The 14,758-nt window shown below is 37.0% G+C and overlaps 3 protein-coding genes across 6 annotated transcripts; 2 read left to right on the plus strand and 1 right to left on the minus strand.

Annotated features, from left to right (window-relative positions):
* The first annotated feature begins 1,370 nt into the window (after window positions 1–1,370).
* Window positions 1,371–5,485, plus strand: LOC147870139 (cinnamoyl-CoA reductase 1-like). The gene is made up of 8 exons (XM_087337309.1): window positions 1,371–1,501; window positions 1,562–1,686; window positions 2,997–3,169; window positions 3,294–3,479; window positions 4,483–4,645; window positions 4,832–5,024; window positions 5,108–5,255; window positions 5,324–5,485. Exons 2-8 carry the CDS (start codon window positions 1,566–1,568, stop codon window positions 5,387–5,389), a joined length of 1,050 nt encoding a protein of 349 aa, XP_087193435.1. The 5' UTR covers window positions 1,371–1,501; window positions 1,562–1,565; the 3' UTR covers window positions 5,390–5,485.
* A 2,102-nt stretch (window positions 5,486–7,587) lies between these two features.
* On the minus strand, window positions 7,588–8,641 carry LOC147870140 (CASP-like protein 3). The gene is made up of 3 exons (XM_087337314.1): window positions 8,355–8,641; window positions 7,993–8,125; window positions 7,588–7,869 (listed from the first exon to the last, which is right to left on the minus strand). Exons 1-3 carry the CDS (start codon window positions 8,513–8,515, stop codon window positions 7,633–7,635), a joined length of 531 nt encoding a protein of 176 aa, XP_087193440.1. The 5' UTR covers window positions 8,516–8,641; the 3' UTR covers window positions 7,588–7,632.
* On the plus strand, window positions 7,988–14,554 carry LOC147870141 (uncharacterized). 4 transcript variants are annotated; one of them, XM_087337313.1, is made up of 8 exons: window positions 7,988–8,121; window positions 11,485–11,640; window positions 11,721–11,787; window positions 11,890–11,970; window positions 12,052–12,170; window positions 12,288–12,373; window positions 12,431–13,399; window positions 13,984–14,554. In XM_087337313.1, exons 1-8 carry the CDS (start codon window positions 8,093–8,095, stop codon window positions 14,100–14,102), a joined length of 1,626 nt encoding a protein of 541 aa, XP_087193439.1. In that variant the 5' UTR covers window positions 7,988–8,092; the 3' UTR covers window positions 14,103–14,554. The 4 variants fall into 4 exon arrangements, with proteins under 4 accessions (XP_087193439.1, XP_087193436.1, XP_087193438.1 ...); XM_087337310.1 differs by lacking the exon at window positions 7,988–8,121 and adding an exon at window positions 9,733–10,027; XM_087337312.1 differs by lacking the exon at window positions 7,988–8,121 and adding an exon at window positions 9,734–10,027 and having other exon boundaries at window positions 12,488–13,399.
* Window positions 14,555–14,758: the final 204 nt, after the last annotated feature.

Below are 14,758 nucleotides of genomic sequence, written 5' to 3' on the forward strand. Positions count from 1 at the left end.
TTTTTTGGGCCTTGGAGTATAACTGTTTTCTATCTAAGATTTGTACCGTTTTCGGCGTAGTTTTTCAACGCTACCCACCTCCCCGTATCGACGGGATGCTACCATGCATTGCACACTGCCAGAAACAAAAAACAAAAATATAAGGCCTTCTTATATCCTCTGAGACATTTGAACCTGGACTTAGGTGCTCATCACCTCGACAACGTGACTTTGGATTAGTGTTTTAAATTACTAGATCATTTGTTACCAGAACCGGCTCCACAACCAAATAATTTATCTATGCACTATTATTCATCTTGTACAAAGGAGATTTTGTTATTGGATAAAAAAAAGTATAAATTGAATTTCAATGTCCACAAAGACGTCCATGCGAGTGAGTATACATGAAACATGCGCTAGTCTTATATGTTGCGTTGTAATACATGTACTTAATATGTGAAATCTAGCATATCTCGATCCTTAACATGTTCATTGCTAACTCTTCAAACCATATCCACAAGGACGAGTCTTTGAACAAAGATTTGCCAATTTAAACTTATCATTATCAATGATCCAATACATATGATGGGCTTAAAAAACAGTTGCTGATGATCTAATTTGTTGAAACATTTTTTGACGCAATCTAAGCATATCAATAATCATGCAATGTACATAAGAATACATATCAATAAAAACTTGGACCTCCTATGTTGACCACAATTTCGAGGCCACACATTGACCTTCTCAATTGGCAAATGAAATCCTTCATACATACTCATGAATCCATCAAATGTGTTTCATATGACATATTTAACTTGGGCTATATAATTCAGAAAATCACATTTGGCTCTTGTACATGTACATCCAAAGGGCCTAAATGCTTTATATTTGGCAATGTCATTGTTGTACTATATTTGGTGTCTCTTGTACATGCACAATTATTGATAGTCGCACATCAATTTCTTGAAGTTATGTGCACAATAATAGGAATTGATTCTCATAACACGTTGTGTAGAATGGGTAGGAAGTTCTTGAATTATTTGATATTGGGTCGGCACTTTAACACATAAAGTAACCCACGTTCACCAAAAAAGTAGAACGATACAACAAATGTGCACCTTAGAACCAACCAAAGGAAAACGTACCTTTGAAGAGCTATATTTTGTACCTTCAGACCTTATGTACTTAACCTAAAGGAACGAGGTTTGCGAAATTTAATCAGTAACAAATCTTGAGAAGCACTAAAATCTCTCAATGGAGGAGCAAATATACTTTCTCACATTGTGGGTCAGCAATAGATCACATGTTCTTTTCTTGCACAACCATCCGCTAGTTAGCTAACTATAGCTAGTCAGCCATAGCTAACATCTTATATTAGGATCTAAAGTGTATACATACTCCCACTATTCTGAAAGACCTCATCCTTCCACCTCAACGAAATCAACCGCTTTAGGAACACACAGACGCACGCACGCACATACAAACTCTGTCTGAGTCTGTGTCTGTCTGAGTCTGTGTTTGAGTCTAATATCAAGAGGAGGAGGAGGAGGAGGAGGAGGAGGAGGAGGAGGAGGAGGAGGAGGAGGATGATGCAGCAGGCGCAGGTGGTGTGCGTGACTGGAGCCAGCGGCTTCCTCGCATCGTGCCTCGTCCAGCGCCTCTTGCGGCACGGTGGCTACCATGTTCGTGGGTTGGTGCGCTCTCTTGGTAAGCTCACAAACTGCTCTCACAAAATGGAGATGCCTCATGTTTAATTGTTCCACTTATGCCAAGATTTCATCAGCCTAGTTAGTGCAGGAAAAGTGCTACTTGGCTTCCATGTGATGTCGCTTTGATAGCGCATAATGTATCTCTTATTTCTTGCATAATGTATCTCTTATTTCTTTATCAAGGTCTTAATTGCCGTTGTTTCTTCCTCTTGATTTTATTGTTGCAGCACTTGTGTCTGGAGTTGTCTTAATCTTGCATTCCCTACTTTACATTCATAATCGAATCATACATGATGAAGCGGACCTGTTAAATGTCTCCTCTTTATGCTAACACCCATTATATATACTGCATTATCGCACACTGCATTTTTGAATGATGGCCATGCGTTCTTAATATCATTTTGAAAGTGGTGACACATGAACCAATCTGATAATGTATCAGCGTACCTATTTTTATTTTCGTCGTATATGACCGATCTGAGATACACATTGGTATCCTTGATTGTGTAGGGGTGTGATTTAAATTTGGGGATCTATACCCGACTTCAAAATTTTGTGTTACATCTAAGGTATCGTGTTTGACTAGTACATAGTTATTAGTCAATGACACCTAGCCTTCATGCTTGCTATATGTCATATCCAATTGTTTGAGGTAGGGAAACTTTCTGTTCCATTGAGAGCAACAAGGTGCATAGAGTTCATCATGGCTGATCCTTTGCACTTGTACTGAAAATACATGAATGCCATTCAATTTGGGATCTATTTATATGCAAGCATGTCTGCCATATGATTTAATGAGAGATTGGTGGTTTCTGCCTTGCATTCATGTCTCCAAGGACCAACAATTCCTCATCATTGGGGCATGTATTAGATATCACCAAGACTTGAACAGCAAACTGGTTGATTGTATAACACATTATTTATCACTGCACGATGACCTATTCTCATTTTTCAGTATTTGACTTCATTATGTGTTTGTATGCTCATCAACTCCGTCAGATGTATCCTTTTCCAATGACTTAACAATGTCAGTGAAGACCTGAGGAGTCTCTTGGATATTTATGTCTGTCCTGTCCTGCTCTGCCATCATGATCCACTTAGGCTTTTAGATATGTCCTGAAATGCATATAAATGTTAATGACAGTATCTAGTGCAGACATTGTAATCTCAGTTTACACTGTATTTGAATGTCCATCATTTTAAAGTGAGATATAGACCTTTTCTAAATATAAATTTAAATTCTTTGTTTCATTTATTTTATTTGTTGAAAACGGGTAGTAAGGTTTTTTTCTTCTTATCCTTGGATAGGGGACAAACAGAAAATAGGTCATTTGGAAAATTTAGATGGAGCTAAAGATAGACTGACCCTTGTGGAGGGAAATCTTTTAGATTATGAATCTTTATTTTCTGCATTTGATGGTTGCGATGGTGTGTTTCATACTGCTTGCCCTGTCCCAAGCCACACATCTACTAATCCAGAGGTAAACAACAACTTTCCAAAGCTGTTTATGCTTATGACAATGTAACAATTCAGCATGATTCTTACAATTAATCAGGTTGCATAAACTATCTCTTTGGTCTGATGATGTCCTAAACTTGTTTCAGGTTGAGGTCCTTGATCCTGCCATAAATGGAACCTTGAATGTATTAAAAGCTTGCGTTACTGCAAAGATCAAGAGGGTCGTAATGACATCTTCCGTAGCAGCTGTGTCTGGTGATCCAAATAGACCTAAAGAAAAAGTAGTGGATGAATCTTGTTGGAGCAACGAAGATTTCCTTAGGGAGAACAAGGTAATACAATCAAGCTGTCTTATTTACTGACTTTAAAGATATGAGTTTTAAGTTAGTAAATTAAATTCATGGAAGCCAACTCTTTGCATGAGAAGGAGATGTCATATCTTGCAGGAAATTGTCTCTTGTTTGTTTTTTGCTATTTAAAGACCTCCCTTCTTGGCATCATGCATCTAGTTGATCAAGCATCTTATACTTCATGCTTTCATTCATACTGTGCATGAAATACTGTTACTCTCCTGAAACATATGTACACGCTTTCATTCATATAATTTTTTACTTTCCTGAAACATATACATGCTTTAAAAGTTTGGATTTTATCATTTTGTAGTTGGCCTCTTTCATCTCTCGCTCTTTCTCTCTCTCTCTCTCACACACATGCTCATAGAAATACACTAATACTTTGGTCATATACAGGTAAATAAATATCATTCAGTGTGGATAAATTAGATTTGTACAGATAACATAAGGGCACATAGAGCAAGAGTTACTTTATCTTGTTTCATTGGCTGAAATAATATTGTAAGGTAAGAACTCCAAAAGTTCCAGATGACCTATATCCATATTTTAATTTCCAATGAATTGATTGGTAAGTGAAGAACGCAGCTGTATGTTTGTAAAAAAGTTTAATTAATATGACTCAAACAGAACATTACTAAAAAATCCACGTCAATAAATTTTCGGAAGAATATGGACATGTAACACATCGATGCTAGTTAATTTTTAAACAGGCCAGCGTGATTGGTGTTTCTTTAGAAAAACTATTTAATGGTAAGTAGGGTCATATTATGGGTACTAGATCTCAGCCTATGTGAATAAAACAAACCAAGGAAGGACATTATAAAGTTGGTGCATCTTTTTCCCTCTCTATATCGACTTTTTTTATCTGTTCTTATAGTATGGTTTGATTCATTGGGTTATGATTTCCATGGTGGATTTGATTGAATTAAAAAGTACAAGCTTATGGATCTCATCTGGACAACAAATTTTGGTGGCATTTCAGCACTGGTATATGCTTGGAAAAACTTTGGGAGAGCAAGCAGCATGGAAGTTCTCAAAGGAAAATAACCTGGACCTGGTTGTCATTTTACCATCGTTGATATTGGGTCCTCTATTGCAGTCAACAGTCAATTCAAGCTCACTTGTTATATTGAATCTGCTCAATGGTTGGTTGTCATTGTTCATGCATTGATTAAATGGTGAAATATCTGTCATAATGCCATGTGACCTTATACTTTTCCTCTGAATCTATCTATCTATCTATCTATCTATATAAGATTGGATCCTGCTTCTTATGTGATATTTACAGTCACTTGGCTGTGTGCGTGTTTTTCATTGGTGGTTGTGTATAGGTTCAAGTGACTGCTATGAGAATTGTATCTATGGGTTGGTGGATGTGAGGGATGTTGCAGAGGCACACATACTCACATATGAGACACCTGCATCGTCATCGCAGCGGTATTTGTGCTGTAACGCGGTATTGGACAAAAGTGCCATTGTCGGAATTCTGAGGAACCTTTATCCTGATCACTTGCTTCCACAAAGGTTTTATTTTCCAGAAGGGCTGGCATGTCAGCATCAATATTATCAGTAATTCGATTATGGCTAACATGCAGAACTTATTGCAGGTGTATTCTGCCAGGGCCACAAGTGCTTGCCTTCGAAAAGTTTTCAACAAAGAAGCTGCAAGATCTTGGGTTTTGCTTCATTCCACTTGAACAAACCCTAAAAGACACAGTGGAAAGCTTAAAAAGTAAGGGACTTCTTCAATACGGACTGTGAGATCACATTGTCAATAAAAACTGTTCTTTCATGCCCTTGGACATATGCCTTCGTTGATTAACTGTGAGATCACATTGTCAATAAAAACTGTTCTTTCATGCCCTTGGACATATGCCTTCGTTGATTAAACAGTATTTTTGTTCACACGCTCTATGCATGTGCCACGGTCATGAAGACTGTTTTTCATTTACTTTTAGGGTTCTAGATTGAGTGTACAAGGAAAACAAATGTAGCATTCCATACGTGGTCCAAAGGTTGAGTTGCCAAGGATTGAATGACTTCAATGTTATGTTCTAGCTAATAATACGTTTCTACGTTGTGTGTGCATGCTTATGTTTGTGTAGGTTTGGGTGGGAAGAGAGAGAGAGAGAGAGAGAGAGAGAGAGAGATACAGAGACAGAGAGCCTAGATGAGTGTAGCTCAGTTGGTAAGATAGCCCAATGGAGGCCAGAAGGTCATGGGTTCAAACCCTACATTCCGCAATGGCATCTAATAAATCAAGTGATATGTATGGCGTAATAAAAAGACGAGGAAGTTGGGTTTTGAGACCAAGACATAATGCTAGTAGTCTAACAACGTACCACGAGGGTAAGCTAATTACGAGTACAGAGAGCATGCCCACTTATTCTTCATGGTAAGATTTCCTAATGTAGACTGGAAGGTCATGGGTTCAACCGCTACATTCCACAAGTGGCATCTAGTAAATCAAGAGATATGGAGTAATAGAAAGATGAGGAAATTGGGTTTCGAACCCAAGACATAGTGCTAGTAGTCTAACAACTTACCACTAGGGTAAGCAAATTATGAGAGAGAAGCGAGCATGCCCACTTAGTCTTCATGATTTTCACAAATCACATTATATGCTCATATGAGAAGTGATATTTGTCTTCCTCAATTCTTCATTGTATGCGTTGCATATATGTGTACTTGTTCTTTGATGTTATATGCTGACTCAATGCCTACTTTGCAAGTAAGATCACATATTTCATAGCATGACTTGGGAGCACATTTTTATCACGTATGTTGAACCAAGCATATGAATGTTAGAGCACATTTCATAGCATGATCACATATTTTATAGCACATTTTTATTATTTATGTTGAGCCAAGAAATTAAACCCTCATGTTTAGAATATGTTTTTGCACATTAAATTGGTTGTTGTTGAAGAAAATATTACTTAGAATATGCTTTGCCATTTTTTGCCACTTAGACCCATTTTATTATTCGTAGTTTGGGGCCAAAACTTTGGGGGATTACTTTTCAGCACTTAAATGAGCTATAAGTTGATCATGTTCCTTTTTAGCTATATAATTTGTTAATATAAAATATCACGGGAAAGGAAGTTATGAGGTGGTGATATACAAGTGGGTGATGGTATGTAATCTCTATTTTCAATATTATATAAGCATATATAAGAGTGTTGGTGGTTATTTGGATTGCACATTAATTACGTTTAAGATGACCTACAAGGAATGATTCCATCAATTACGTAAGATGCATCACCACTTGACCAATCCAACCATATGAGGAGATGGGTGCTAGAATTTTTTTGCCACTAATTGGAGGAAATAGATCTCCAGGCTAAGGTATTTTCTAAGTGGGATGCTACAGGTCATCATATGTAACCCTTATTCTCCACAACCAAAGCTCAACTCTTCTTGCCCACAACCAAATAGGGACATCATAGTTGTAAGTTGTAAGTTGTAACTCTATGTAAGTGTAGAACTAACATGAAAATTTTGCTAGCGATAGGTGATGTTGGTTAATGTATATTATATAGTGGTCATCACCCTGATAGTGAACCAAAAGATGAGACTTAGACGATGTTTCATGATGAAATATCTTCTTGCTAATCACTACGTCGTATGTAATTCTTTCTTCGAAGGATGGTGCTCTTAAGAGGATGATCTCGATGTTACTCTCTAGGTTGACATAGTGCATAGTAAGCATCACAACATGTTATTATTATTGAGGTATACAACAAAGACAACCCCTTATTACACATGCACACATGATGTGCCTTCAATGAGTATACATATCTCGGTATCCTAAGCTATTGGGGGGTTGGTTTGCAAGCCATCATGCCTTCAACCTCTCTCGTTTAAGCTCTCTTTTTCTTTCCTTAATAAATGATAGGGGTCTCCGAACACTTATCTCGTACACAACATGATGTGTGTGTGTTGAGATATATGCTTATGTGTTGATTGATCCACCTTCTTGATAAATGGTTATAAGATAATTGGAAAAATGTATACATACAATGCCCCAAAACATGTGCTGATAATGGCAAAAAAGTATACAAAAGTCCTCAAAAAAAAAAAAAAATTAAAAAAATCATATTATTGCATGCTCCTCAAGACCATTCATGAGCTAAGTAGTAATGACATGCAGCCATTTGGACAAGTGATGAGCTGAAAAGAGGGCCGATCCGATGATACAAAAGGAGGAGAAGAAAGTAATTGTGACAGCGACCTCGACTTTGGAACAGAAGAGGCCAAGTCTCCAGGTGGAGCAAGCTGGAGGCCATATATTACGGAGGCCATGGCGAGACAATTGTGCAGCAGTAGCAGCCGATGTGCTTGCAGAGAACAATAGGAAGGATAATACCTAAACAATCATGGCACAGATTTGGGTAGCAAGCAAACATTCAATTGATGATGCCTTCCCATGTTGAAATAACTGTTACTGATTTATACATGAAAAAGAAGAGTTTCAAAAGCTCATACATACTTGATCTGAGGCATATACTAAGATTCCATGGTTGTAAGGCAACGTTGGAATCCCCTTACCGAGTAATCGAGCCAGTAAAACCAGTTGCCATAATGAATATATGAACGTCACCACATTCATAGCTACCAGGTAACTACAATGCATCATATATTTGGATGAGATCAGAATTTGTTACAAAAATTCTTGTATTCTAGATGCAGTGGAGTATCCGAATGAGAATATGAGAAAATAGCTCTAGATCCCTACCTCACTTATCAATAGTCCTTCAAGATTAACGCTAAGCATCGTTTTTTGTCTCTAAATCATGGAATGGTATTTACGATTTGAAGACAGCAAAATCTGATTAGTTTTGCATAACTTACTTGTAGGCTTGGAAGTCATTGAACTTCATTTTGAATGTGCTTCCTGCACCTTGACGAATCTCGACGGTCGTCGCCATGATTGAAATGCCTATCAGGGATAGAATGCCCGCACTCAATCGTAAACTGAACTCGATGACCTTTAGATTCATTTGAATCCACATTCTATCAATAATAGTTATCGAATTTTCAAGCCATTTTTTTGATCAAACTCGTCTTTCACAACCATGCAGACGATTTGATGCATTCTCACATGTAAACAAAAAAAAAAAAGATGCAAAATTGTGTTTCATTATGGTGGAAGATTTCTTTACTTGTTTCTTCAAAACATTACATGAGAAGGGATCTATAGATTGCTTGCCTTTAACACAAATTGAAAACGTGAGGGAGTGAAAAGCAAGCTAGATTTCCAAATGTATTATATAATGTACCCTTAAGCTATCTTTCGTTCACACTCATCCCCTCTAAAAAGTAGCGTATGCGGGCTGAAGAGCTTAAGTCATACTCTTGGCAAATAGCTACTGTAAATGAATGTAAAAAGTAAAATTTAAACACCTCATTATAAATGGAAGGAAATTTTCGGAAAAACAGAACCTTTGTTTCTCTCCAAACTCCCAAAATATCCTTCCCACATGACATGTATGTATGTTTTTTTTCCCAAATTCTCCCTCTCGAAGCAAATTGCATGCATGAGTATTACACACTCCACTACAATGCTCCCCTCATCAATCATACTCGATGTTGATTTCCTCATGTTTTATCCCAACACACTTTTCTCTCTGACCCACGATTCGAAGGGTCAAATTGCAACATTCATTAGTAAAATTCTTGAATGCTTCGGAGTCACTAATAAAACTAAACTCCATACACTACATGGGGGAAATATTTCATTTTGGTTCCATAGGTCATATTTGGCATTCAAGAATGATAACAAAATCCATTTCTCCATATATGTGTCCAAATACTAGGAGGTCATGGGTTCAACCCCCTTACATTCCACAATGCCACCTAGTAAATTAAGAGGATATAGAGGTGAGAAAGTTGGGTCTTGAACCCAAAGGCTAGGGTGAGAACGAGATTACGATCAAATTGTGTTCCTTCTTCTCGAAGGAAGGAAGGTTGGTTGGTTGGTTGGTTTTTTACTAGGGTAGGGGTTTAGGGTTTCTCTATTTGTGGGTTCTCTTGGAAAGTCTTTCGAAGCCTCCATAGATGGCACGATAATTATTCATAAGAGAGAGCAGACCCAAAGGAAAGGATGAAAGAAAGGCCGGGGGTTCGAATCCTGGAAATGCCAATAATTTCCATTTGGGAAATAATAAGCAAGCAAAATCGCAGGAGGCTCTCTGGAGGATGCCATGCGTCGTCAGTGAGCTTTTTCTCATCACGTGATAGCTCAAGTCGGAGAAAGAGAAACAGAAGGTGGCTATGGAGCAGCATCATCAGGAGCTGGACATGGACATGGACACGAAGAAGAAAGATCAGAAGCAAGGTAGAGGTCCGATGAAGGAGACAGTCACTTTTTCTTCTGCGCAGACACCGAGAGATGCCCTGGAAGTTTCCGATCTTCTCGATCCAAACCCCGACATCGTCGGCCTCTTCTGCTACTACAACCGTATCTACTTCGATGATCAGCTTCACGCCTGTACTGTTTCTTGGAGCACAAGCAGAATGACCTTGTAACTTCTTTCTTCTCTTTCTCTTCCCCTTTTCATTGTGTCTGAAGCTATCCCCTTTTTTTTATTGATCTATTTAATCCACCCTACCTGCGCTCACATTCACCTCGTTCATTTTCCACATAGGTGTAGTGATTAGTAGATACTGATAATGTTCAGTGTTGGTCCCTTGGATAGCGAGTGAGTGCATAGAAGAAAAAAATGGAGTTTTATATTTTGAATTTTTACTCTCTAGAATAGCCAAGTTATTTTGTAATGGAATTGGCAGATGATTCCTGTAGAAGTAGCATTGAATGAGTGAGAAAAAAAGGAGTCTTGGGCGGTTGAATGCTTAGAAAAAAGGAGTAGAATGGAAAGATTAAACTAAGGATTCTTGGGCTGTCTTGGGAATTCTAATGTAGAGTAGAATATGTTCTGGGTTTATTATTTTCATTATGGGAGTATCTTGACAATCTTTTCCTTACCTGCCAAAAGATTTGCTAGATATAGGGACTTATAAACCTCTGTGGTATACTACGAATGATAAAAAACGATGTAAAAGTCTCCCTTAAAATTGTTTGCCCTTATAGTTTCTCAAGTCAAATGCAACCTAAAGGAGGAATTTCTTTTTCATACTCCATAGTTTCCACTTGTCATCTGGTTCATGTAAGCATCAAATTCTCGTACTAGAAGGATGTCGTTGGAAGTGCTGATCTTACAACATGATGTCAAATAAGGTGATTTTTCCTATGAAGCACATCATTAATATGCTGGTAAGCAAACCATCATATAGATTGCAATGTAGATGTTGTTGGGCCTGTTTGTATGTACTTTTCTCCACATATATCCTGCCGCTTGTACCACACAAACTACCTCTAATGAGAAATAACAGATTGCAATATATATATATATATATATATATATATGTATGTATGTATGTACGTATGTGTATGTATATGTATATGGGCCTGTTTGTATGTCCTTTGGTCCACTTATGCTGTGACTCTCAGTATTTGTTTACCAGCCTTCTACAGCGCATGGTTAAGGAGAGTAAAATAATTCCCATTTGTGTTGTTGTACCCCTGGTAAATATCATGTCTTGAGCCTGTGTCAAGTCTTCTTCCGAGTTTATAATCAGGTTGATGCTGCCCTTGTATATAATCTTGTTAATGTTTCCATTGCCCTAGGTGAGGGGCTCATTGCCCATGTTATACCCTCAGTAAATAGGGTTACAATATGATATCGGCAACAAACCTTCATGAATAGCTAGTGTTACAGGGAGGGTGAAGGATAAAACAGGATAATGATGCATTCCTGGTTAAATACAATCCACTTCATGGACGGTTAAGATTGTAATACCTTTTATGATGCTAATCCTAGTGGCTGCTGAATTCTGCAACCTAAAAGATACTTCGAAGTAAATTGATACTGTTGAATTCATGTTCGAATTTAAGGTAAATATCCTTTTTGTTCATTGGCAGGTGTGCAGGAATATGTAAATACTCTGACGGAAGCTGTTCAATTCGACTTTCAGAGCCACTGCTTAAGTTTAGATCATCAAAGGAGTTAAAAGAGACTTTGCTGCATGAAATGATACATGCATACCTTTGGTTAACCAATAACAATAAAGATCATGAGTAATACACTACTTTTGAAACAACTGCTCTTATTTTATGAGAAGAATGCAGATTGAATATATTGAATTCTTCTACTGTAGTGATCATGGCCCTTGTTTTCAAGAAACAATGCAGGCTATCAACAGTAGTAAAGTCCACGATCTTCAGGTGTAAGTCTCAAGTTAAGCAAATCTACTTATGTTCTATGTTTGTCTTTAGAAGGAGAAAAATAAACCAATCCTCATGACTGTTACGGATATCTATATGTAGAGACCTCCAGAAGGTTATCAAATCTCTATATATCATAATTTCCTTGAAGAGGTGAACAATTATCGACGTCATCAATGGATGGTAACCTGAAACTCAGATTAACATGATTGATGTTGACTGTATAACTTCCTGGAAGATACAAGTAATTATGTTTGTTGGCAGTGTTCGTGTTGTGGGGATTTAATAAAAAGAGCTATGAATAGGACACCATCACAATCAGATTGCTATAAAAAAGTCGGACAAAGCAGTGGATGCGATCTAACACGTTGTCATTGGCACATGTAAGGGGAATGTATATCCATCATTCCATTTGTTCAGAACTTTTTCTTTCAATACTGAAAATATCCTGCAGCCTGATGAGTTGTGACATATTAAACCATCTTTCTTTTGATTTGCAGACATCAATGGCAATGTGGAGGAGAATACAAGAAGATAGCAGAACCTGAGGGTTACCAGGATAAAAGGCGTAAAATTCCAACTTCTGGTAAATATTGTTGTTTAAACATTTATAGTGTAATTCAACACAAATTCTCAGTAATAGACTTTGGAAATCTATGTACAGAGAATAGTGCAGATAATAAATCATCATTACAAGCAGGGAAAAAGAAGAAATCTATGGTGGGAAGTATGGGTGCTGAAAAGAATGCTTGCAAAAGAGAGGATGCAATGGCTCTGGTCTGCAAAGATGGTTCACTTGAAAGATTTTTCTCTAGGAATAAAGAGGTCAATAAAAAAGAAAGCATGACTGTACAAGTAAAGGAAGAGTCTGACAATGATTTATGCTCTCTAAGTGAAGAAGAAATCATAGTAACCAGAGGAAAGAGAAAGGAATGCAAAGTTGATGACAGCGGTGATGATCCTCTTTCCATAGGGATGGAAGAAAGTAAAAATGTAACATGGAAGAATCAACATAATGAAATGCTTGTTGATTCTGAGAATGATACAAAGCACATTGAATGCACTGTGTTTATAGGGTGGAAGTCTTGGTATGCTTTTGAAGGTGAAGAAGAAGAGAAAAACATGGAAGTTCTGGTTAATAAGAGAAGTGAAAGGAGTAGGCTTGAGAAAAGGTGCTCCCGAGGGCAGTACAATGAGGATAATGCAGAACTTCTTAGCCAGACCCTTCCTATACATGAGGAGAAGAACACAAGGAACAATCTCCGACTAACTTCAATGGAAAATAATGTTGTGGTTTGTGAAGACGTAAGTGTTGTATTACCTGAAGAAACAATTGCATGTGGTTCTCAAAATAATCCTCATAGGACAGAGTGTGACAACGATGTAGGTTTTATTGAAGTCGAAACAAGTCATGAAGGGAAAAGACAGAAAACTGCTAAAAGTGAAATATATATTGAGGATATATCTGACAGAGAGTTGCAAGTTGGCAATCATGTGAGTGCAGCTGAATCTGATCATGGAATCCGTTCAGGAAAGAGATTGGAAGATACAGTTAAGCACATAAAAAAGCTGAGGAGTCCAAGAAAAAACCGACATGTTATTGATACTGAAGGTGAACCATTGACTGTTTATGTTTTCTATATTCTTTGGAATCTTGTGTTTTACAATATTTTCAGATATATCCATCTTGGAGATTTCATTCAGGGAAACTCAAGGATCCTAAATTTGTAGTTATAATTGGCACAGATACATAGGATGCCAAACGCTAGTATCTGTTTTGAGCTGTATATAGCACAGTGTCATAGTAAGCACCATATTGAGTAGTAGAAACTAATTAATCTAAAACAGCTATATGAGTCATAATAAGCACCGTACCAGAGCTTTATGTTTTGAGCTACATGGGAGTCATAGTAAGCATTATATTGACTGATAGAAATTAATTATTCTAAAACAGCTATATGAGTCATAATAAGCATCATATTGAATGATCATACTCAATTCTTTGGTTGGATATCTAGTAAATACATGAGCTGGATATGCACTTCCATAAAAAATGTATGATATCGAAAATTCCTGTTCTTCCTGCATTGCAGTTTGTCTTGTTCATGTGACATTTTGTTATGTTTAGAATGATATAATGTATAGAGATACTTCACATATATCTGTTCATCTTTAAAACATATCGGTTTATTTCAGGATCTACTGCATTTTGTCCGATTTGTCAGATAGTTCTGTCAGGGAATATTGAAGATAGAGAGTTCAATGTCAGACTTAATCAACATATTGATGCTTGCATGGAGAATATAAGAAAATAACAAATGGCAAATGCACAATACTTTTGAAGATTGGAAATCCAATATCATATTCCGTCAACATATGATGCTGCACAAAGAATGTTAGAGAATAACTAAGGTTAATCTCACGACATCTTTGTGTTCTTTGAACTACATCTTATAAAACATCACAAGCGTCAATATCAGGTATGATTTCCATAATACAAGATCCAACTAAGAGATTGATGTTTGCACATAGGCTCGAAGAAACTGAGGAAAGCAGATAATTCTCATAATATTTCCCATTTATATATATAACTCATCTTAATCCAGGTTTTTGCTAATGGTGATATCATTATCCTATGTATATACTGTGATTCCCCCTTATATTTCGACCCTTCTATTTTCATTGATATATGAAACTAGAGCTGCAAATTATGTTCTGTAACATATTTTGGTTATAAATGGAATGTTTCAAATAGCCTTGCCATATATTACAGTTTTATGGTGTTTCCATTGACTGGCATGCAATGAAGTAAATCAATTAATAGATAATCTTAGACTGCAAGATAAATGCGATATTATTCTTCGTGGGAATTTGACTGTTGGAATAAAAATATTCTGCAAATTCTTCTTGGGTTTGCTATGCGCATTTAATTACATGCTTGAAGTGCTTCTCGTACAATTTGAATATAGAT

This window comes from Azolla caroliniana, unplaced genomic scaffold (assembly GCF_043228905.1).
Source record: "Azolla caroliniana isolate FFs.n. ecotype wild unplaced genomic scaffold, voAzoCaro1.0.p SCAF_1, whole genome shotgun sequence".
NCBI classification, from domain to species: domain Eukaryota; kingdom Viridiplantae; phylum Streptophyta; class Polypodiopsida; order Salviniales; family Salviniaceae; genus Azolla; species Azolla caroliniana.

What these genes read in the sequence shown, in the direction of transcription:
- LOC147870139 (XM_087337309.1), top strand. Translation starts at nt 1,566, where the DNA reads ATGATGCAGCAGGCGCAGGTGGTGTGCGTGACTGGAGCCAGCGGCTTC. An exon ending in TGGGTTGGTGCGCTCTCTTG is followed by an intron (nt 1,687 to 2,996) that starts GTAAGCTCACAA and finishes ATCCTTGGATAG; the next exon opens with GGGACAAACAGAAAATAGGT. An exon ending in ACACATCTACTAATCCAGAG is followed by an intron (nt 3,170 to 3,293) that starts GTAAACAACAAC and finishes AACTTGTTTCAG; the next exon opens with GTTGAGGTCCTTGATCCTGC.
- LOC147870140 (XM_087337314.1), bottom strand. Translation starts at nt 8,515, where the DNA reads ATGTGGATTCAAATGAATCTAAAGGTCATCGAGTTCAGTTTACGATTG. An exon ending in AATGACTTCCAAGCCTACAA is followed by an intron (nt 8,126 to 8,354) that starts GTAAGTTATGCA and finishes GATGCATTGTAG; the next exon opens with TTACCTGGTAGCTATGAATG. An exon ending in TAGTATATGCCTCAGATCAA is followed by an intron (nt 7,870 to 7,992) that starts GTATGTATGAGC and finishes ATGATTGTTTAG; the next exon opens with GTATTATCCTTCCTATTGTT.
- LOC147870141 (XM_087337310.1), top strand. Translation starts at nt 9,777, where the DNA reads ATGGAGCAGCATCATCAGGAGCTGGACATGGACATGGACACGAAGAAG. An exon ending in AGCACAAGCAGAATGACCTT is followed by an intron (nt 10,028 to 11,484) that starts GTAACTTCTTTC and finishes GTTCATTGGCAG; the next exon opens with GTGTGCAGGAATATGTAAAT. An exon ending in ACATGTTATTGATACTGAAG is followed by an intron (nt 13,400 to 13,983) that starts GTGAACCATTGA and finishes GGTTTATTTCAG; the next exon opens with GATCTACTGCATTTTGTCCG.